This window comes from Cherax quadricarinatus, chromosome 17 (assembly GCF_038502225.1).
Source record: "Cherax quadricarinatus isolate ZL_2023a chromosome 17, ASM3850222v1, whole genome shotgun sequence".
In the NCBI taxonomy this organism is placed as follows: domain Eukaryota; kingdom Metazoa; phylum Arthropoda; class Malacostraca; order Decapoda; family Parastacidae; genus Cherax; species Cherax quadricarinatus.
The window spans coordinates 28,221,360-28,246,488 of NC_091308.1; the positions used below are offsets into that span (position 1 = coordinate 28,221,360).

At 43.2% G+C, this 25,129-nt stretch overlaps 1 protein-coding gene across 1 annotated transcript in view; it reads left to right on the forward strand.

Annotated features, from left to right (window-relative positions):
* The window catches only part of LOC128686326 (sodium-coupled monocarboxylate transporter 1-like), a 185,833-nt gene that overhangs the window by 155,191 nt on the left and 5,513 nt on the right, over positions 1-25,129 (forward strand). The window contains exons 2-6 of the mRNA XM_070085893.1: positions 868-1,430; positions 2,083-2,271; positions 7,808-7,962; positions 8,160-8,300; positions 24,696-24,917. Of these exons, the coding sequence (XP_069941994.1) occupies positions 1,104-1,430; positions 2,083-2,271; positions 7,808-7,962; positions 8,160-8,300; positions 24,696-24,917 (1,034 nt within the window). The 5' untranslated portion in view covers positions 868-1,103. The remainder of the gene's footprint in view (positions 1-867; positions 1,431-2,082; positions 2,272-7,807; positions 7,963-8,159; positions 8,301-24,695; positions 24,918-25,129) is intronic.

Consider the following 25,129-nt stretch of genomic DNA (forward strand, 5'->3'; position numbering starts at 1 on the left):
TTTGAATGGAGATGTTAATGTACAGCAGTATTCCAGCCTAGAGAGAACAAGTGATTTGAAAAGGATTATCATTGGCTTGGCATCTGTCGTTTTGAACGTTCTCATTATCCATCCTATCATTTTCTTTGCACGTGCGATCGCGGCGGCACTGTTGTGATCTTTGAAAGTGAGATCCTCAGACATTACTACTCCCAGGTCCCTTACATTATTTTTCCGCTCTATTGTATGGCCGGAGTCAGTAGTATACTCTGTTCTAGTTATTATCTCCTCCAGTTTTCCATAACGGAGTAGTTGGAATTTGTCCTCATTGAGCATCATATTGTTTACCGTTGCCCGCTGGAAAACTTTATTTATATCTTCTTGGAGGTTAACCGCGTCCTCAGCAGATGACAGCCTCATGCAGATCCTAGTATCAGATCCTAGTATCATCCCCAAAGGATGATACGGTGCTGTGATGTATATCTCTGTCTATGTCTGATATAAGGATAAGGAATAAGATGTGACATAAAATATGGGTTTATGTAATGTCTATTTCTGTGCTCCGTATGAGGTGATCAAAAACCTGACTCTTAGTACCTGTGTAAGTAAGTTTACTTAGGTACAGGTACACATAATTACAATTATCATACCTAGTAACTTATATGTAAATTACGTAGGATAACCCAGACCAAGCATATGCCTACTTCTGCTAGTTCTTCATTTACATCTGTGCTTTGACACAAGCTGAGGTAGGATACCAGCTCGTAGTCTCTTCATTCACTTGTTTAAACAGTCATTTAAACTTTAGGTTGCTCTGTAAATGTACTTGTTTACATAACTATCATAGTGAAATGCGAAAGAAAATACAATGTTTAATTTTCATTTCAGGATGAGAAAATAAGCAAGTGAGGCAACCTAGGGATTGGAACGTGAAATAGGGAGCGATTTCTAGATCAAATTGAAGTTTGGCTCCCATCAACCTCAGGCGACTGCCAACACTGGTCTCTGTATCACACAGGGAACGTCACCCAGCAGCTTCCTGGCCTTAGTGACTTACTGGACACTCACTCCTTGTCGGTGATCATAAAACGTTTCCATAGGAAACTTAAAAAATAAACACCAAAATGGCTCTTGGGATCCTAGACATCGTGCTGCTGGTCTTGTCAATTGTGGCCAGCGCTGCTATCGGTGTATATTATGGCATTAAGGGGCTTAAATCAACGCCTCTAGAGTATCTGCTCGGTGGGCGGTCCATGAAGCCCTTACCACTAGCACTGAGCATGATGGTGGGTACAGTGTCAGCCATCACGATCATGGGCAACGCAGGAGAGATGTACGTCTACGGTACACAGCTTTGGATTATGGACCTGGGAATCGTGTTGGGCCTCGTCATTGTCGCAAAGGTGTTCATCCCCATCATGTATCCGCTACATATGGTCTCCATGTACGAGGTCAGTGATACCACCTTCTGTGCATGTGTGCCATTATCCATCCGTAACTGCCTGTTTGTAACCTTCAGCAGCAGAGCTACGCTTGTGGTGTGTGTGTGTGTGTGTGTGTGTGTGTGTGTGTGTGTGTGTGTGTGTGTGGTTGTGGGGATCAGTTCTGGGTTCTAGGCCCAGCCTCTTAAGTGATCTTGAAGGGTTTCATTCCATCCTTCCTTCCCTCGTGGGTCTTATCATACATCTTTGTAAAGGTATATACTGATGAAAATTTTTCATTTCAGACTGACAGAAGAGTTTGAAGGTCATTATGTAATCTGAAACTGAGTAAATGCCCTTTTTATTGTTATATACCATTTATAATATTGTCACCTATACATTTTTTTTTATTTCCTTGTCATAGGAAACTAATAATGATATTTATTTGAATTAATATTAAAACTTTTTATTTATATTTCATCTCTACGTTTCCTTTTCTGACCTGTGTTGGTATAAAACAAATATAAGAAACATGGATGAAGAAACCACTAGACATATACGTTTATAAACACAGTATTATTTTATATATGTAAATTATATGGAAATATAAATATCTTACACCGTGATCAACAATCGTCCTTCATCTCTGAACTTATACTCTAATAAGTACTATTGTGTGCAGTATGTGGAGAAGCGGTTCAAGTCCCGGTGGCTGCGTCAGGCCACAGTTATGCTACAGCTCCTGGGTGGCTACTTCTTCATCGGGTTCCTCCTCTACCCTCCCTCCATCGCTCTGAAATTTTTCACTGGTCTCTCCATCATCACCAACATCATCATCATCGGCGCCACCTGTACCCTCTACTCTGCTTTTGTGAGTCATACTTCCAATATTTTATATAACACCTAATTGTACACCATATGTATATACATTTACACACACACACACACACACACACACACACACACACACACACACACACACATAAGTAAGTGGAATAGTTTGGGAAGCGATGTAGTGGAGGCAGGATCCATACATAGCTTTAAGCAGAGGTATGATAAAGCTCACGGCTCAGGGAGAGTGACCTAGTAGCGATCAGTGAAGAGGCGGGGCCAGGAACTCGGACTCGACCCCCGCAACCTCAACTAGGTGAGTACATATATATATATATATATATATATATATATATATATATATATATATATATATATATATATATATATATGTATATATATATATATATGTGTGTGTGTGTGTGTGTGTGTGTGTGTGTGTGTGTGTGTGTGTGTGTGTGTGTGTGGGTGTGTTTGTGTGTGTGTGTGTAAATGTATATACATATGGTGTACAATTATATCTATATATCTATATATATATGTATATATATATATATATATATATATATATATATATATATATATATATGTGTGTGTGTGTGTGTTTGTGTGTGTGTGTGTGTGTGTGTGTGTGTGTGTGTGTGTGTGTATGTGTGTGTGTGTGTGTGTGTGTGTGTGTGTGTGCGTGCAGAACAAACCACATGGAGATGGAAAGTTTGAGTTCTAGATCTTTCTCACTCTCGTGCGTCGTCAGGAGCTATGCAGTGTTGCATTAGTTAAGCAGAGGATATAAAATCAAGTGGAAGAGAGGCAGTGTCAACATGATCACTGCCTCACTCAGAAAGTGGGAAACTCCCAGTGCCACCTAACCGCCAGCAGCTTCTTTACCTCTGTGCAGGGGTAGGGGTAGGGGTAGGGGTAGGGGTTGGGGTAGGGATAGGGGTAGGGGTAAAGGATGACCCAGAGTACCAGATGTATGAACATTGATTAAGGAAGAAAGCTCCCAAATTAAACGATCTCGTAAATAACCTAGTTCGGCTGGCACTTAGAAAAGTATCTGGACACAGCTTATAATAGGCGTGACTTAAGAAATCGTAATGACACGATTGCAAATAAACCATACCCCCGGCCGGGATTGAACCCGCGGTCATAGAGTCTCAAAACTCCAGCCCGTCGCGCTAGCCACTAGACCAGCTAGCCACAATAAGATTCATCCAACTAGGTATATTTCTACACCATAGGAAAGTTAGCACAGGCACCTCTGTGACCACAAATGCAAGTTTTTACAGACGAATCTCCAGCTAGCGTGGCCGTGACGAACTCTAGCTCAAGTCCCTTCACTGCCGTCAACATGACTTAAGAAATCGTAATGACACGATTGCAAATAAACCATACCCCCGGCCGGGATTGAACCCGCGGTCATAGAGTCTCAAAACTCCAGCCCGTCGCGCTAGCCACTAGACCAGCTAGCCACAATAAGATTCATCCAACTAGGTATTGTGGCTAGCTGGTCTAGTGGCTAGCGCGACGGGCTGGAGTTTTGAGACTCTATGACCGCGGGTTCAATCCCGGCCGGGGGTATGGTTTATTTGCAATCGTGTCATTACGATTTCTTAAGTCATGTTGACGGCAGTGAAGGGACTTGAGCTAGAGTTCGTCACGGCCACGCTAGCTGGAGATTCGTCTGTAAAAACTTGCATTTGTGGTCACAGAGGTGCCTGTGCTAACTTTCCTATGGTGTAGAAATATACCTAGTTGGATGAATCTTATTGTGGCTAGCTGGTCTAGTGGCTAGCGCGACGGGCTGGAGTTTTGAGACTCTATGACCGCGGGTTCAATCCCGGCCGGGGGTATGGTTTATAATAGGCGTCTTCAACTAACTGTTAGGTACAGGCAGATTCAAGTGAGTTCTATTGTCTGGGAACAGTATTTAACATGTGAACAGTAAATTAATCCCTCGTTATTTGACCTAAAAATAATTGAATCAGTCCAGCGTTCCAGTAACTTGTGAAGAAGTTATAAGTAAGTTGAAAATAGCGCATCAATCAAGAAGGAAGCAACACTGCAACAGGCCTAATAGCCCTTGCTAGGCAAGTCCAACTCATGCCCACCCAGGTAGTTGCCCAACCTATTTTTTTAAGACTACCCAAGGTTTTCTGGTGCCCCGTGGTCTGGTGGCAAAAGTTCTCACTTCACACGCGATTCCTGGCGAAGGGTAGAAACATTGGACGTGTTTCCTTACACCTGTTGTTCATGTTCACCCATCAGTAAAATGGGTACCTGGGTGTTAGTCGATTGGTGTGGGTCGCATCCTGGGACAAAACTGACCTAATTTGCCCGAAATGCTCTGCATAACAAGTGGCTTTCTATATAGTAGAATGTCAGTGATGTCAGCTAGACCTCTATACCTTGTACATGTACTTGTAGTAAATAAAGATATTATTATTATTATTATTATTATTATTATTATTATTATTATTATTATTATTATTATTATTATTATTATTATTATTATTATTACTAGTAAAAGAAAACGAACAGATCACATAAAACACAGAGAATGTGGAAGTATTGGGGACTCTGCGACATTTACTTCTTAAGTTATATATACAGGTAGTGTGATGAGAGTAGTGTTGCAGGGTGGTGACAGTACTGTTTGTTGCAGGGTGGTGTGATGACAATACTCTGTGTTGTAGGGTAGTGTGATGGTAATTGTGTGTGTTGCAAGGTGGTGTGATGACAATCTTGTGTGTTGCAGGGTGGTGTGATGACAGTACTGATTGTTGCAGGGTGGTATAATGACAATACTGTGTGTTGCAGGGTGGTGTGATGACAATACTGTTTGTTGCAGGGTGGTGTGATGACAATAATGTGTGTTGCAGGGTGGTGTGATGACAGTATTATGTGTTGCAGGGTGGTGTGATGACAGTACTGTGTGTTGCAGGGTGGTGTGATGACAGTCCTGATTGTTGCAGGGTGGTGTGATGACAGTATTGTGTGTTGCAGGGTGGTGTGATGACAGTACTGTGTGTTGCAGGGTGGTGTGATGACAGTCCTGATTGTTGCAGGGTGGTGTGATGACAGTATTGTGTGTTGCAGGGTGGTGTGATGACAATACTGTGTGTTGCAGGGTGGTGTGATGACAATACTCTGTGTTGCAGGGTGGTGTGATGGCAATACTCTGTGTTGCAGGGTGGTTTGATGACAATACTCTGTGTTGCAGGGTGGTGTGATGACAATACTGTGTTGCAGGGTGGTTTGATGACAATACTGTGTTGCAGGGTGGTGTGATGACAATACTGTGTTGCAGGGTGGTTTGATGACAATACTGTGTTGCAGGGTGGTTTGATGACAATACTCTGTGTTGCAGGGTGGTGTGATGACAATACTGTGTGTTGCAGGGTGGTGTGGTGACAATACTGTGTGTTTCAGAGTGGTGTGATGAGAGTACTGTGTGTTGGAGAGTGGTGTGATGACAATACTGTGTGTTGCAGGGTGGTGTGATGACAATACTGTGCGTTGCAGGGTGGTGTGATGAGAGTACTGTGTGTTGCAGGGTAGTGTGATGACAGTACTGTGTGTTGCAGGGTGGTGTGTTGACAGTACTGTGTGTTGCAGGGTAGTGTGATGACAGTACTGTGTGTTGGAGAGTGGTGTGATGACAATACTGTGTTGCAAGGTGGTGTGATGACAGTACTGTGTGTTGCAGGGTAGCGTGATGACAGTACTGTGTGTTGCAGGGTGGTGTGATGACAATACTTTGTGTTGCAGGGTGGTGTGATGACAGTACTGTGTGTTGCAGGGTGGTGTGATGACAATATTGTGTGTTGAGGGTGGTGTGATGACAGTACTGTGTGTTGCAGGGTGGTGTGATGACAATACTGTGTGTTGCAGGGTGGTGTGATGAGAGTACTGTGTGTTGCAGGGTAGTGTGATTACAGTACTGTATGTTGCAGGGTGGTGTGATGACAATTGTGTGTGTTGCAGGGTAGTGCGATGACAGTACTGTGTGTTGCAGGGTGGTGTGATGACAATAATCTGTGTTGCAGGGTGGTGTGATGACAGTACTGTGTGTTGCAGGGTAGTGTGATGACAGTACTGTGTGTTGCAGAGTGGTGTGATGGCAATACTCTGTGTTGCAGGGTGGTGTGATGACAATACTGTGTGTTGCAGGGCGGTGTGGTGACAATACTGTGTGTTGCAGGGTGGTGTGATGACAATACTGTGTGTTGCAGGGTGGTGTGATGACAATACTCTGTGTTGCAGGGTGGTGTGATGACAATACTCTGTGTTGCAGGGTGGTGTGATGACAATACTCTGTGTTGCAGGGTGGTGTGATGACAATACTGTGTTGCAGGGTGTGTTGACAGGGTGGTGTGATGACAATACTGTGTGTTGCAGGGTGGTGTGGTGACAATTCTGTGTTGCAGGGTGGTGTGATGACAATACTGTGTGTTGCAGGGTGGTGTGATGACTGTACTGTGTGTTGCAGGGTAGTGTGATGACAGTACTGTGTGTTGCAGGGTGGTGTGATAACAATACTGACAGTACTGTGTGTTGCAGGGTGGTGTGATGACAGTACTGTGTGTTGCAGGGTGGTGTGATGACAATACTGTGTTGCAGGGTGGTGTGATGACAATACTGTGTGTTGCAGGGTGGTGTGATGACAGTACTGTGTGTTGCAGGGTGGTGTGATGACAGTACTGTGTGTTGCAGGGTGGTGTGATGACAGTACTGTGTGTTGCAGGGTGGTGTGATGACAATACTGTGTGTTGCAGGGTGGTGTGATGACAATACTGTGTGTTGCAGGGTGGTGTGGTGACAATACTGTGTGTTGCAGGGTGGTGTGATGACAATACTGTGTGTTGCAGGGTGGTGTGATGACAATACTGTGTGTTGCAGGGTGGTGTGATGACAATACTGTGTGTTGCAGGGTGGTGTGATGACAATACTGTGTGTTGCAGGGTGGTGTGATGACAATACTGTGTGTTGCAGGGTGGTGTGATGACAATACTGTGTGTTGCAGGGTGGTGTGATGACAGTACTGTGTGTTGCAGGGTGGTGTGATGACAATACTGTGTGTTGCAGGGTGGTGTGATGACAGTACTGTGTTGCAGGGTGGTGTGATGACAGTACTATGTGTTGCAGGGTGGTGTGATGACAATACTGTGTTGCAGGGTGGTGTGGTGACAATACTGTGTGTTGCAGGGTGGTGTGATGACAATACTGTGTGTTGCAGGGTGGTGTGATGACAATACTGTGTGTTGCAGGGTGGTGTGGTGACAATACTGTGTTGCAGGGTGGTGTGGTGACAATACTGTGCGTTGCAGGGTGGTGTGATGACAGTACTGTGTGTTGCAGGGTAGTGTGATGACAGTACTGTGTGTTGCAGGGTGGTGTGATGACAATACTGTGTTGCAGGGTGGTGTGGTGACAATACTGTGCGTTGCAGGGTAGTGTGATGACAGTACTGTGTGTTGCAGGGTGGTGTGATGACAGTACTGTGTGTTGCAGGGTAGTGTGATGACAGTACTGTGTGTTGCAGGGTGGTGTGATGACAATATTGTGTGTTGCAGGGTGGTGTGAAGGCGGTAGTGTATGCAGACGTGTTGCAGTCACTGGTAATGATTGCCGGGGTGCTGACCATCGTCATCCAGGGTTCCATCATTATTGGAGGCTTCGATAAGGTGTGGGACATTGCGTACCATGGTAACAGGATCGAATTCTTCAAGTAAGTTAATTTAACCGAGGTAACACCGTGTTATATTTTCATATTTTAATTAATAAAGGAAAGGTTATTTATTTTTATTTTTTTAAATCCGCTTTCCACAAACACATGTTTTTCTGTTGATAGATATAAATACATTTTTCTGTAACATTATCAGAAAATTTCCTTCTGGTGAAACTAATGTATCCTGGTGCCGGCAGCTTTGACCTGAACCCATACCAGCGTCACAGCTTCTGGCTCTGTGTCGTCTTAGGCTTCTTCTTCACCCTGGGTACCTATGGTGTCAACCAGAGCCAGACACAACGCTACTTCAGCACAGGATCTATTAAGCAGGCACAATGGTAGGTACTTACTCTGTGTGTTTATACATGTATGTGTGTATACTTACCTATTTGTGGTTGCAGGGGTAGTGCGTGTGTGTGTACTCACCTAGTTGTGGTTGCAGGGATAGATTCACAGCTCCTGGCCCCCCTCTTCACTGACCGCTACTCGGTCACTCTTCCTCTATGAGCTTTATCATACCTCTCCTTAAAGCTATGTATGGATCCTACCTCCACTACATCACTTCCCAGACTATTCCACTTCCTGGCAACTGTGACTGAAGAAATGCTTCCTAACATCCCTGTGGTTCATCTGAATCTTCAACTTTCAACTGTGATCCCTTGCTGCTGTGTTCCATCTCTGGAACATCCTGTCTCTGTCCACCTTGTTAATTCCTCCCAGTATTTTATGTCGTTATCATATCCCCCTATGTCTCCTGTCTTCGTGTCGTCAGATCAATTTCCTTTAACCTCTTCCTCGTAGGAAATACCCCTTAGCTCCAGGACTACTCTTGTTGCAAACCTTTGCACTTTCTCTAGTTTCCTTACATTCTTGGCTAGGTGAGGGTTCCAAACTGGCGCTGCATACAATAAGTGTCAGGGGCCCGAGACTGTTCAACTGCCTCCCAGCACACATAAGGGGGATTACCAACAGACCCCTGGCAGTCTTCAAGCTGGCACTGGACAAGCACCTAAAGTCAGTTCCTGATCAGCCGGGCTGTGGCTCGTACGTTGGTTTGCGTGCAGCCAGCAGCAACAGCCTGGTTGATCAGGCGCTGATCCACCAGGAGGCCTGGTCACAGACCGGGCCGCGGGGGCGTTGACCCCCGAAACTCTCTCCAGGTAAACTCCAGGCATACTCCAATATTGGCCTAACGTACACACTGTACAGGGTCTTGAATGACCCCTTATTAATTAAGATGTCGGAATACTTTTCTTAGGTTTGCCAGGCACCCGTATGCTGCAGCAGTTATATATACCCGGTGGGTGAGGTTTGTAGGCGCTGCCCCCTTAGACTACTCCGTATGTGGTCTTCTGTGTGTGTATGTGTGTGTGTGTGTGTGTATGTGTGTGTTTGAGTAACTAATTAAGCTTGCAAGGAGTGAGTTGTAGTTCTTGACTCCACCTCTTTCTATCATTTGTTTCTTGTTATTCTAAAAGTTATCAAGACGTCAATGACTGCAAAAAGTCAGTTTGCGTTAAATGTGACTCTGAATCTGGAGAGGCTTCGGGTATTGTGTAAGAAGTGGCTTATATCAACAATAAAGACCAGCTACTATTGAAAGTCTGCTACAAGTTTTTGTTCCACTTATTATGAACTTCGAACTGGGGGGTACGCATTTCTTAAGTGAAATTTAAGCTAGATCTGAGGTTACACATTAGTCACCACGGCCATGTTGGTAGTGAGGGGGACTGACATATGCAGGTCCTCAGCTTGAGTCTTCATAGCTGCCTCATGTTAAGTTATAACACACACTCACGTACACACACACACACACACTGTCATGGTGTTTGTGTGTGAAAGTATAAGTAATAATTATACTTCCAGACGTGTATGTGGAAGTATAAGTAATACTTATACTTTCCTAGCTGAGAAGAACTAGCATATTACTGTGTCTAGGACAAAATAGTAACTAACAACAGACAGTACACATTCCATCGCACGCACAACGCGGCCATGACCTTGCCGCTGCCACTGCGCCTTAAACATAAGTCGTTAATCACTCAACTTCTCCGGTGTCCAACTCTTCACAGCACGGCCAGTCCTCCACACCCTAGTCACAGTACTTCTCACAGTGTATTCCATTGTACAGTATGTTATAGGATATTTCACTAATGATTCTTCTTCCTACAGCACTGCATCGCTCATGACGTAAAATTTCTCCTCCAAAGCTTACTGCTGCATCTGAAGAATCTTAAAAGAAATTCGCAAGTCACTTGGCAGTGTTAGTTTTTCACTATTCTTGCCAAGTGAATAACTGTGAAAAAAAAAGTTACAGGCATAGCCTTTATTATAATTTCGACATATTAAAATCGTTATCTAGTCATATAGAGGACCCAAATTGTGCGTATGTTTATACTGGTAGGAGAGATGTTTGGCAAGGAGACCAGCCAGTTATACTGGGGCACTACGTATAACGGAGATGGTATGATAGAGAGGAACTCTTAGTCTGTGGATCTTGGGTATACCATACCTGAAGTTTACCTGGAGAGAGTTCCGGGGGTCAACGCCCCCGCGGCCCGGTCTGTGACCAGGCCTCCTGGTGGATCAGCGCCTGATCAACCAGGCTGTTGCTGCTGGCTGCACGCAAACCAACGTACGAGCCACAGCCCGGCTGATCAGGAACTGACTTTAGGTGCTTGTCCAGTGCCAGCTTGAAGACTGCCAGGGGTCTGTTGGTAATCCCCCTTATGTGTGCTGGGAGGCAGTTGAACAGTCTCGGGCCCCTGACACTTATTGTATGGTCTCTTAACGTGCTAGTGACACCCCTGCTTTTCATTGGGGGGATGGTGCATCGTCTGCCAAGTCTTTTGCTTTCGTAGTGAGTGATTTTCGTGTGCAAGTTCGGTACTAGTCTCTCTAGGATTTTCCAGGTGTATATAATCATGTATCTCTCCCTCCTGCGTTCCAGGGAATACAGGTTTAGGAACCTCAAGCGCTCCCAGTAATTGAGGTGTTTTATCTCCGTTATGCGCGCCGTGAAAGTTCTCTGTACATTTTCTAGGTCGGCAATTTCACCTGCCTTGAAAGGTGCTGTTAGTGTGCAGCAATATTCCAGCCTAGGTAGAACAAGTGACCTGAAGAGTGTCATCATGGGCTTGGCCTCCCTAGTTTTGAAGGTTCTCATTTTCCATCCTGTCATTTTTCTAGCAGATGCGATTGATACAATGTTATGGTCCTTGAAGGTGAGATCCTCCGACATAATCACTCCCAGGTCTTTGACGTTGGTGTTTCGCTCTATTTTGTGGCCAGAATTTGTTTTGTACTCTGATGAAGATTTAATTTCCTCATGTTTACCATATCTGAGTAATTGAAATTTCTCATCGTTGAACTTCATATTGTTTTCTGCAGCCCACTGAAAGATTTGGTTGATGTCCGCCTGGAGCCTTGCAGTGTCTGCAATGGAAGACACTGTCATGCAGATTCGGGTGTCATCTGCAAAGGAAGACACGGTGCTGTGGCTGACATCCTTGTCTATGTCGGATATGAGGATGAGGAACAAGATGGGAGCGAGTACTGTGCCTTGTGGAACAGAGCTTTTCACCGTAGCTGCCTCGGACTTTACTCTGTTGACGACTACTCTCTGTGTTCTGTTAGTGAGGAAATTATAGATCCATCGACCGACTTTTCCTGTTATTCCTTTAGCACGCATTTTGTGCGCTATTACGCCATGGTCACACTTGTCGAAGGCTTTTGCAAAGTCTGTATATATTACATCTGCATTCTTTTTGTCTTCTAGTGCATTTAGGACCTTGTCGTAGTGATCCAATAGTTGAGACAGACAGGAGCGACCTGTTCTTGATAAACACAGAGTTCCATGAGTCTGGCCCTGGGGCAGAGTGCATGGGCATGTCATTTATCGCCTGTTCGAAGTCATTTGGCGTCAGGATAACATCGGATAGGCTTGTGTTAATCAAATTTTGTGGCTCTCTCATAAAAAATTAATTTTGATCTTCGACTCTCAGTCTGGTTAGCGGCTTGCTAAAAACTGAGTCATATTGGGACTTGAGTAGCTCACTCATTTCCTTGCTGTCATCTGTGTAGGACCCATCTTGTTTAAGTAGGGGCCCAATACTGGACGTTGTTCTCGATTTTGATTTGGCATAGGAGAAGAAATACTTTGGGTTTCTTTCGATTTCATTTATGGCTTTTAGTTCTTCCCGCGATTCCTGACTCCTAAAGGCTTCTTTTAGCTTAAGTTCGATGCTTGCTATTTCTCTGACCAGTGTCTCCCTACGCATTTCAGATATATTGACCTCTTTTAGCCGCTCTGTTATTCTTTTCCGTCGCCTGTAAAGGGAGCGCCTGTCTCTTTCTATTTTACATCTACTCCTCCTTTTTCTTAGAGGAATAAGCCTTGTGCATACATCGAGTGCCACCGAGTTAATCTGTTCTAGGCATAAGTTGGGGTCTGTGTTGCTTAGTATATCTTCCCAGCTTATATCGGTTAGGACTTGGTTTACTTGGTCCCACTTTATGTTTTTGTTATTGAAGTTGAATTTGGTGAATGCTCCCTCGTGACTAGTCTCATTTTGTCGGTCTGGAGTTCCACGCATACATGTCTGAACCTCAATTATGTTGTGATCTGAGTATATTGTTTTTGATATGGTGACATTTCTTATCATATCATCATTGTTAGTGAAGATGAGGTCTAGTGTATTCTCCAGTCTAGTAGGCTCTATTATTTGCTGGTTTAAATTGAATTTTGTGCAGAGATTTAAAAGCTCGTGTGAGTGTGAGTTTTCATCAGAGCTGCCTCCTGGTGTTATTACTGCAACAATATTATTTGCTATATTCCTCCATTTTAGGTGCCTTAAGTTGAAATCCCCCAGGAGCAAGATGTTGGGTGCAGGAGCTGGAAGATTTTCCAGACAGTGGTCAATTTTTAACAGCTGTTCCTGGAATTTCTGGGATGTTGCATCCGGAGGCTTGTAGACTACCACAATGACTAGGTTTTGGTTCTCGACCTTTACTGCTAAAACTTCCACTACATCATTTGAGGCATTAAGCAGTTCTGTGCAAACAAGTGACTCTGCAATGTATAGGCCAACCCCCCACCCCTTTTGCCTGTTCACTCTGTCACATCTATATAGGTTGTAACCTGGGATCCATATTTCGTTGTCCAAGTGATCCTTTATGTGGGTCTCAGTGAAAGCCGCGAACATTGCCTTTACCTCTGCAAGCAGTCCACGGATGAAAGGTATTTTGTTGTTTGTTGCTGGCTTTAGACCCTGTATATTTGCAAAGAAGAATGTTATCGGACTGGTGGTATTGTTGGTACTGGGGGGGGATTTTTTTTCCGGCATTAGTATCTGTATCTGTTGGTTTGGAGTGGAGGCCATCGACTGTGGTTCCACTCCAGGAATGACTGGATTTGGTGTACGATTTCTGCCATTTCCTGCCAGTTTTTTTTCCTTCCTGGCACTAAAAAACCTCTCCCTCTTGAGTGGCTGTGGCTACCCAGGTTTTCCCATGGCCTGGATGTTTTGTATCTTTTTGTCCCCTTTAGATGGTATGCCTGGCAATTTAAGTTATAGCACAGTCTTTCCTGTACTGAAGAGGTACACAGTTCAGGGTGAAAAAGCTTACAGGAAGGGAGTTTGCATTTTCCTGTTGTCATATGTGCATGGCATTTTCTAGGGTGGTCATAGTTGCACGTCCCATCTGTTTTTCCAGATTTCCCATGCCAGCAGATACCAAGTGCATAGTATGTGCACAGGCTTGGTTTCCGCTTGCCTTGGGTTTCTGTGACTGTATTCCCTGTTGGTGCATGTTTCCCTGTCTTACTTCTATCCTCCCTAGCACCAACAATGGAGCTCCCACCAGTTGTTTTTGGTAATATGTCCTCACTATTGCTATTGGAGTCCTCTTGTTTGCTATTTCCTGCGGTATTTCTAGTTTGCAATATTGGTTTTATCTTATCTTTGACTACACTTGTTTCTCTACTATGGCTCCTGTCCCCTATGAGGTCACTTATATGTATTCCTTCCTGCGTATAATTCCCGACTACCTGGACAAAATCTCCAGCTTCACCATTACTGTCTCCCAGGACAGTATCTCCAGCTTCACCATTTCTGTCTCCCAGGACAGCACCTCCAGCTTCACCATTACTGTCTCCCAGGACAGCACTATCAGCCCCCCATTTACTGACTACCACATCACCTCCAGCCTTACAGTTTGTGACTACATGGCTAGTATCAAGGGCAGTACCATTCAGCCCAGACTTTTTATGTTCCCATCTGTTGTAGAAAGCTTCCAGGTTTTCTATGAAAGCAGCTTTGATGTTGTCCTCTTTTAATACCCTTGTGATTTTAGTCCACAGATTTTCCTCATTTGGGCATACCCAAAAACACTTCTCTGTTTTAATACTGCTTGTAGCTAGTTCTTGGATATCTGCACAAGGGGCGTGACACCAATTTCCACAAAAATGACAATTTATCCATGTGGAAGCCCGTTTGTTTGACTGACCACAGACTACACACAGCTTCATAATGATTTGAATGGTTGATTTACTGCAATTCTACTAGCAACCTCTTGAATATTCTATTAATAACCTTAAATGAAGCTCTAGCTATTTGTATTTCTGTTTCTAACTGTTTTTGTATATTGGACAGCTTACCGTCACATTCCTGATTTTTTTATGTTTGTGTTTATAAGGGCGCCTACAACCCCATCCGTTTACAGTCTGCTTTATTGTCCAACGAAACCGTTTGAAACCAGTCAAGGGTTCGGACCATCAAGGGTTCGGACCAGTCAAGGGTTCGGACCAGTCAAGGGTTCGGACCAGTCAAGGGTTCGGACCAGTCAAGGGTTCGGACCAGTCGATCTGATCTGATCAGTGGGTCACTTATTTAAAACATACTGGTCGGTGAATTTAGCTAACACATGAAGGATCTACTGGAAATTATCTACCCGAGTAATATGTGATTTGCTTGATACAAAAGTATAACTTGCGTGTTGAAGAAATCGGTGATTTCTGGCAGCTCCTACAGTGACGAACGGTCGACCTCAACCCTTGTTTATCAATCGCTGTATCTAGCTTTTCTATTTTTTTTTTTTCGTCTCCACCACAATAAATGCTATATTATCACTATAGTTGACTGGTGGAAATTTTGGAGGAAGGACGCTTTTTCTGTAGTAATAATTGCTTCTCGTAGTGTATATTGCGACCGCTGGTAACTACAGGTTATATGAAATTCACAGTATACGTCTGGTATTTCAAGAAAAAAGAAACTAATGAAAGTCACTCCACTCCACTAAGTACCATTATAATACTGGTTAGTTGCTACTACAACACTGTATTCTGCTATTCACTGGTATCACTAGATTATATGCGAGTACACTAGCAAGCCAGGAAGATTATGAAAAACAGCTGACCTGTGGTAAGTTTCTGGCGACTTCTGGCACCTGCCTCTATAGGCTTATCACTTCATTTACAAATTCACCTGTTTTCAAATGATACTTTAGCCTTTATCATCAATATACTAGGGAGCCACTGTAGTATACACTATACACTATGTATACTCAATGTTATCAGGGAGACTTTCTTTCCTCTGACACGAAAAGTTCAATTATTATTATTTTTTTTCCACACGGGACACAGGCCTATGATTCCCCTCTGGCAGTAAACTCTGCTAGGTAGTGCACACTAATTCTCCTTTTTTTTGACTCAGTATATAATGTTTTCCGCCCAAGATTGGTTCCAGGCTTAGGCTATCCAATAAAGCATAAAAGTTTCATTCCGTCTTCGTTTTCTTTCTGTAGGACCTGAGGTGTTTTCAGCATTAACTCTGTTGTTCTCCCGTAGTAGTACCTTGGGCAGCCTTGATAAATGTTGGTGTCATGCAGGTTGTGTATTTTTTCACTGTAATCGCCAGTGTTGAGTTGTGCGTCGCCAGTGTTAAGGACAACCATTTTTCCCTCCCTTGTGCGCGGTGGTAATGTCACTGTTACTGGACAAGTTTCTTTGAGCTTGTGTGCAACTTCTAGGCCACAGTATCTAGTGGAGAATGTATTGTTGTTCTCTTATATTTACAATGTACTGAAACCTTTTGGTTATTCACTGCTTTAAACATATTCCGTTTCAAAGAGGATAAATTTACACTATCGATTCCAGTTTGCCACTGTCGTGACCAGTTAACCCTCACATCATATAAATCATAATCACAACGCAGGTAAAACTATTCAGAATCTGTTTTTCACAGTCCACAATCAATATCCACAAAATGCTCCAGGGTCATCAGCTAGGAGAGTGAGCTAATTTAAAGGAAAGGGAAGATGCCCCCCATTTATGCCGAGTGGCCTGGTGGCCGAAGCTCTCGCTTCACACAGTGAGGGGTCCGGGTTCGATTCCCGGCGAAGGGGTGGAAACATCGAGCGTGTTTCCTTACACCGGTTGTCTATGTTCACCCATCAGTAAAATGGGTACCTGGGTGTTAGTCGACTGATGTGGGTCGTATCCTGGGACAAACACTAACCTAATTTGCCCGAAATGCTCTGCATAACAAGGGGCTTTCTACATAGTAGTATGTCATTGATGTCAGCTAGGACTGTATACCTTGTACAAGTACTTGTAGTAAATAAAGATCGTATTATTATTATTACCATTATGAAAGATATGGTGGGTCCATAGTCAAGCAAACACTCTGTGCGGAGAGTGGTACCCCTCCCTTAGGTACAAACCGCAAACCCCACCACACCTCCAACATCAGGAATGGGTGTGTGGAAATACAAGTTGTTGACAATATCTGACCAACCCGCCTTGTTCCATTAACTGCTGTAACATTAATGATAGAGTTTCTGCATGAGTTTCAGTGAAGGGAAGACTAGTATCAGTAAGGTGGTATGGTGTGCATCTGGGATGGCCATCTCGGCAAGACAATCCTCCACGATTGAATGTCGGTTTCAAAGGCTGTGTGACTTCATTGTTAAAGACATTAGACCCTATAAGTAACGTCCATCATGTATTGCAGTGTCGGACAACATGGTGGAATGCTCCGTATATGATGCTGATAAGTTGTAAATAATGGCACATAAGCAAACACTTAGAACATTTTATTACGGAAACAATATTTCTATTATGATCAACGAACATAAATACTTGTGATGCAGGGATGATTAAAGTAATGATGCATAGACACTGAGAGACATTTGATGAAATAAAAGGAAGCCAGAGTTAAGGTGACAGCATTGTTTAGAAGACTCCCAGATATCAGTAACAAATACAGAAAGCACGAAGTTATAACATATCTGCCATGGCGGCACACGTTTCCTAAATATTTTGTTCCTGTGGAAAAACGAGTGGATTTTTCCCAGTCTAACAGGTTAAAAGTGGAGGCAGAGGGAGTTAAGGGTGTCTGTAATATGAGTACACTGGTTGGCATACAAGGCTGCCACACTTTCTGCTCCCTACACTTTAACTGTACTAATTTAGTAGTAAAGTTTTGATGAGTTAATATCCAGTCTAATTGGAGTTCGGCTTATTATGAGTGATGAGGTACAAGTACCTCCTCATCTTTGGGACCAACTGTCCCCAGGCCTAGCCAGTCATAATATTTTATTATTATTAAAGATTCGCCGGTATTCTCCCGGCCCAGGCCTTTTCCAAGTGGTGGCCCGGCCTTGGCTCCCTCTTTAGGGACTGTCTGAGACCTAAGTCTCCCATGGGAGGAGGCACAAGTACCTCCTCATCTTTGGGACCAACTGTCCCCAGGCCTAGTCACAAGCTAGGCCTCTCTGGTCTTGTCATCCCCGCCCCAAGGGGACTAATGGGAATGACAGTCTTGTGAGCTGTAAGCTCGGGCTCAGGCACCTACCCTACCCTAGAAGGGTTAGGCATGGTGTCGATCCAGTCATAATATTTTTTTTTTTTATTCACCGGTATTCTCCCGGCCCGGGTCTTTTCCAAGTAGTGGTGACCCGGCCTTGGCTCCCTATCTGGGGAGTGTCTCGAGATTTAAGTCTCCCATGGGAGGAGGGACAAGTACCTCCTCATCTTTGGGACCAAGTGTCCCCAGGCCTAGCCACATTCCCCGCCCTCACGGGGCTCGTAGGGAGAAGCTAGGCCTCTGGTCTGCCATCTACCCCGCCTCGAAGGGGCTCGTGGGGATGGCAGCCTTATGAGCTGCAGATGGTAGCAAGCTCAGGCCTTCTTCCCTTCAAGTCATAATAGTTTAATAATAAACAAACACTATGAAATATATTCTTTTCTTTAAGTTCAGAATGTTTTATGCGAAATTATTGCATTATTCCAACGTTTCGATTGTATTTCGCTCATGACTCGAGAACGCCTCAGATTTTAAAATTTTCAATACTTGTATACAGCAACGAGGACCAAAATCTTAGGAACAATTGGCATGTTGTGGGAATTTATTAAGCCTTAATAAATCTCACTGGGACCATTGTAAACAAAACCATAGATGTTTGAGTACTCACGCTAACGAAGTAATGGAAATCATGAGTCACCACATTATTATTGATATGTTTACCCTGATATATTACTAGGTTTCAGGTAGCATTAGGTTAGAACTAACAATAGACTTAAAATATGTAGTTTTAGGCTTTAATATGTTAACATTAGATATAAATGAGTAGGGAAAAATAGATACGTAGACACCTTGCGGGGTCCTCTAGTGAACTAGAGGGAGAAGGATGCTGGTAGCCATCTCTTAGACAAGGATTGTGGTGGCAGCACTTCTTTACAAGTTTCTGTCTTTTGAGTCCTGTGGAAAATTACATTTATCTGGATGACATACCAGTAAATGGTAACACAATTATTATTTATGAAAGTTACTTAGACAAGTAGGAATTTGGGACACCTAGGTCACAAAAATGTCCCCCTTCGATACCTACAACTCATGTCCACAAGTTGCTCTAGACCTATAATTACAAATGAAATGTACATACACACCAGGAATTCTGGTAAATATAAAAATTGGTGGACTGTATATTAAAATTAATGGTACTTATACACATTTATATAACAGAAGGAGAATATATCTTGATATCACTCGCCAATCTGACTGGAGATTAATGTGTATCATACTCAAAAACCTCATTCTAACCAAATTTATGAAGATAATGCTGGCCAGAATTATAACACAAGTTTAGATAGCTTATCTGAGGTTCCTGGAGCTGTCTTGTCCAGTCGTCTGATATCTCAAGTTATGCAGGAACGCACATCCAACAATCTCGGCTCCTATTTGAGAGGTGTCAGCCCAATTTAACCTCTAGAGCGACGAAAATTCTTCCGATTATTCACTAACGTTGATTGTTCAATTCAAACAACAATGGCGAGTCTCTGTCTGCGCAGGTGCAGAAATTCCCATTTTTTATAACAATTTTTATTACCTATAGAATATTACACTAATTTACATATAAAATACACTGTATTTTTGAAGAATGTACAGTATTTTCCACAAATCTCACACGGATGCCCAACGTTACCTGGCAGTTAACAACGTACTTTAGAAGCCTTACAACAAATTTGTGGATACAAGTCTTTGCGCCAGACCCGTTGGTGATACTATTATTTATTTAACCCCTAGTCACGTGGCCACTAAATACTGGGTGTGGAAATCAGGAGTTAACTTAACAGGCGTGCCCATGACTAACTATCAGGTAATTTGTAATTTATATTTACTAGAGTTTATAGTTTTTACTCAAAAGTGTTGTACAAGCCACTTGTGAGACACGACAAGGAGTCTCGGGGACGGGGTCAGCAGTCCTAACTAGAGAGAACTCACAAGGAGGCAAATATTACACAAGTTTTCATACATGTTCACGTGCCCTCTGACCACGTTTGTTAAACTCATTCCCAGTCTCCTGGAATGGCTGGGATAACTTCCAAAATCTTCAGTGGCCGGAGCTTCAAATGTTCAAAAAATGTGCCAAAAAATCGATGATGGCGGAGATTGTAATTCAGATGTGTACGAGTAATTTCAACATTGTAAATGTAAGGGGAGACTCCTATTTTTCAGAAAATTTTCAGCAACTTTCGTTTGCTTTCTCACAAGTTTTCGTTTATTAGTCTTCAAGCTGGCACTGGACAAGCACCTAAAGTCAGTTCCGGATCAGCCGGGCTGTGGCTCGTATGTTGGTTTGCGTGCAGCCAGCAGCAACAGCCTGATTGATCAGGCTCTGATCCACCAGGAGGCCTGGTCTCAGACCGGGCCGCGGGGGCGTTGACCCCCGGAACTCTCTCCAGGTAAACTCCAGGTAAAACACCTATTCAAACGGCTTCAAATTTTCTGTGCTTATGTAATGTATCTTTTTTTTTACATGATTAGTAGACTATTTACACGAGTGGGTGTCCTATACACAATGCTACATAGGGCATTCCCAGATTTTTTTCACGTAATGGGTAGACAGGCTCCTCTGGTGTATCCTACTTAGAAGAAGGTTGGTGTATTTAATGGAGTATGTAGATGCCATTTTGCCATTTTTAATCTCTCAGCAATATATTATTTTACGTTGTTCCATTATTTTGGCATGATACTAGTGAGAGGCTCTTGATCCAAGGAGTTAGACTTACCTTCCCATTGCTTCGATGGAATTTGAATGCAATCCATTCCACAGGTGCTATACAACCCTTTCAGGTTTGCACTTTTCTCTTATTAAAATGTACAGTTGTGAACTGCATAAATCTCAATGGCTTATACGTCGTAGGAAATAGATGGATTGTTTCATGAGTTTAGGCTGTATAGGCAAAAAAAATTTTTGATTGTGAAATAACTGGAAAATGCATCTTCTGGTCTGCTTTAAACTTGTGTAAGTTATCTTGTGTGAGTTATCATGTGTAAATTATCATGTGCCAGTTTTATTAATCAAATTAATTTCTTTGAAATAATTGAAAAATGTCTCATCTGATTAAAAATAAGTCATAGTGTTTGACTTTATTTGGTTATCCTTGGATAAATCATCTTAATGTTCTATTATATTTAGTTAGTTTAACATCTTTATTATGTGATGAATGGTTATGAAAACCGACAAGTTGAAGAACTGAGACACTTATGCAACATGTGGGAATCTTTATTGAAAAAACGTTTCGCCACACAGTGGCTTCATCAGTCTGACAGACACTGCAACATCATGGGATCTTGGTACAAAGACTTCAACACTTGTCCAACCTTTGGACGACGACCTACTTACACTAGTGGCAGGTCCCACTGTGATCCCGCCTCTTCCTGCTTCAACTCATCTCACCGCAGTATATAAGCCACCTCTCTGGCCCTGTGCTGCACTTCCTACAAGAGTGATGGACTGAACACATCGATTCCAGGCTGAGGGACTGATTACCTCAAACTTCTACTCTCCTTACCCATTCTACTTTGTATTGGACTGATGAAGCCACTGTGTGGCGGAACATTTCTTCAATAAAGATTCCCATGTGTTGCATAAGTGTCTCAATTCTTCAACATCTTTATCATGCATCTCATACCCATCCTGTGGGCGGTAGTAAGGCAAGAGAGAGAAGGGTGGGTAGATTGCATTTTCTTGAACTGCAAGAAGGCTTTCGACACAGTTCCACACAAGATATTAGTGCAAAAGCTAAGGAATCAGGCACGCATAACAGGAAAGGCACTGCAGTGGATCAGAGAATATCTGACAGGGAGGCAACAACGAGTCATGTTGCGTTACGGGGTGTCAGAGTGGGCGCTTGTGACGAGCGGAGTTCTACAGGGGTCAGTCCTAGGATCGGTGCTGTTTCTGATATATATGAATGACATGCTGGAAGGGATAGATTCGAAGTGTCCCTGTTTGCAGATGATGTGAAGTTAATGAAAATTAAATCAGATGAGGATCAGACGGACTACAAAGGGACCTGGACAGGCTACAAGCCTGGTCCAGCAACTGTCCCCTGAAATTTAACCCCGCCAGATGCAAAGTAATGAAGCTCGGGGAAGGGCAAACAAGACCACAGGCAGAGGACAGCCTAGGGAACTAAAAACTGCAAACCTCACTCAAGGAAAAGGATGATAAATTAGACACATGTGCAACTCTTGGGTATCTTTATTGAGGAAACGTTTCGCCACACAGTGGCTTCATCAGTCCATACATAGGAGAAACTTGAAGAACATGAGGAGAATGAGGTAATCAGTCCCTCAACCTTGAGTCGATGTGTTCAGTCCATCAATCTTGAGTAGAATAAGGCAGATGAGCGGAGAAGCAGCTTATAAACCGTATGGCAGGAGAGGTGTAGCAGTCATAGGTAGTGTCACATTGTGACACTACCTATGACTGCTACACCTCTCCTGCCATACGGTTTATAAGCTGCTTCTCCGCTCATCTGCCGTATTCTACTCAAGATTGATGGACTGAACACATCGACTCAAGGTTGAGGGACTGATTACCTCATTCTCCTCCTGTTCTTCAAGTTTCTCCTATGTATGGACTGATGAAGCCACTGTGTGGCGAAACGTTTCCTCAATAAAGATACCCAAGAGTTGCACATGTGTCTAATTTATCAACATGTCGGTTCTCTGAACCATTCATCTACAAAGGAAAAAGATCTTGGGGTGAGTATAACACCAGGCACATCTCCTGAAGCGCACATCAACCAAATAACTGCTGCAGCATATGGGCGCCTGGCAAACCTCAGAACAGCATTCCGATGCCTCAGTAAGGAATCGTTCAAGACTGTACACCCTGTATGCCAGGCCCATATTGGAGTATGTAGAACCAATTATTTGGAACTCACACGTGGTCAAGAAATTCGAGAAAGTGCAAAGGTATGCAACAAGACTAGTTTAGTTCCTAAGCTAAGGGGTTTGTCCTACGAGGAGAGGTTAAGGGAACTCAACCTAATAACATTAACATTGTAGGACAGGGGGCATAAGGAGGACATGATGATAACATAAAATGCTGAGAGGAACTGACTAGGTGAATGGGGAAAGAATGTTTCGGAGATGGGACACAACAAGGGGTCACAATTGGAAGTTGAAGACTCAGATGAGTCAGAGGGATGTTAGAAAGTATTTCTTCAGCCATTGAGTTGTCTGAAAGTGGAATAGTCTGGACAGTGACATAGTGGAGGCAGAATCCATATAGTTTTAAAATGAGTTATGATAAAGCTCATGGAGCAGGGAGAGAGAGAACCTAGTAGTAACCGGTGAAGAGGTGGGGCCAGGAGCTATGAATCGACCCCTGCAACCACAATTAGGTGAGTACACACGCACACACAAAGTGGTAATGCTTTATTTACAGCGAACGAAGTCAGGTTATTTTTCTAGGATGATTTGTAATATAGCACAGTGGATAAAATACTTGAACATTCCTTGAACACTTCTGAGTAAGTTGCCTCAGAATTCACTAATTTTATCGCATCCCAATACATATTGGCGCAAGGCGTGATAATAGTCCATCAAGCAAAGTTTACATTTCGTTTGGTCTACATATGGTGGTGGTGATTTAACCTCTCAGAGATACTTGGGTGCTACTTTAGCGTGCGGTCTACCAGGTCATTTACACTAACTTAACCTATAGGTTAGTGTAAATGAGCTGGTAGACCGCTCGCTAAAGTAGCAAGCACGGATACCTGTATCCCAGCCGGAGCTAGGAGGTAGCGACATCCAAGAGTCTGCTTATTTTGTTGGGTGCACCATAGACATGTGGCTCCTCCTGCATGATGATAGATGGCCTAACTGGTTCATTCTCCCACAATCATATTATTGTTCTCAAACTGCTAAATGACAGCCCAAGATTGTAATCTATTCGCTCTTTGAAGGCATATAACTTAGCCATTTCATTATTTCTGTCATGCATCTGAAGACCAATATGAGATGGAATCCACAGTAGGTGCCGTCCACAAGCCTACTATACCTAAATGTTATGTGTCTATAACATTTGCGTTCACGTTTGCCTAAAACATTTGCGTTCACGTTTGCCTATAACATTTGCGTTCACATTTGCCTATAACATTTGCGTTCACGTTTGCCTATAACATTTGCGTTCGCGTTTGCCTATAACATTTGCGCTCATGCATGCTTGCTGGACTTCCAGTAAGCATGCGTGAGTGTGTTAGATAGGCGCGAATGGAGACAAATGGTTTTTAGGATTTGACGTGCTGTTGGAGTGTGAGCAAGGTAACATTTATGAAGGGATTCAGGGAAACCGGCAGGCTGGACTTAAGTCCTAGATATGGGAAGTACAGTGCATGCACTTTGAAAGAGGGGTGTGAATGTTGCAGTTTTATAACTGTAGTGTAAGCTCGCCTGTGGCAAGACACTAATGGAGTGAATGGTGATGAAATTTTCTTTTTCGGGTCACCCTTCCTTGGTGGGAAACGGCCTATGCGTTAATAAAAAAAATAACATTTGCGTGCCCTCAAAGCCACTGTTAAAAATTTGTATGTATGACACTAAACTTCCGTAAGATTAACTTACTTAGGATTGTGGTCCTTTTTGTCTCTGAAAAAAATGAATTAGATTTGGGCTGTGTAATATCCTAATTTACCATTTTTATTGAATGAATTTGGATGTTAGTTTCTTTATGAAGACTTTTGAATGCATCTTCTGCCTCCCCTCGAATCTTCAACGTTAATATTTAGCGCATTATCAATTTATGCTGCGCTCTGCCCAGTTCCACTCAGGTGCATTGTGGCACGGGACTAGGGTTAAGAAATGCGGGGATACCTTTCTCGAATCGTACAGTGACCAAAATACATCTAGATGCTAAAGTGACTGTGTCCTACACAGGGTATTATACTACGCTGCCATGGGAATGGTGTTCCTGCGAGCGTTGATCCACCTTTCCGGGCTGGTTATGTACGCTCACTTCAAGGACTGCGACCCCATCACCGCCCCACACGGTAGCCCAGACCCATCTTCCGTGGTCGTAACTTATGTCCTTGTAGTTCTTACAAAGATCCCTGGTCTTTCAGGACTCTTCGTAGCAGCCATCTACGCCGCCGTCCTCAGGTATGTCTCACAACCCACCAGTCTCAGATATAACTTAATGGTATGAAGTAGATGGTAGTTATGTCTAGTATCAGGTTTCTAGCTATTTCTGTTGTACCGCAGTTAATAAGGGGATGGTATCAGCTAAAGGCTGTTAAGGTTTTATTAATACTTCCAACAGAATGAAAATAATTTAATTACATTTACCCTTTCTTGGGCAAGCATAAACATAC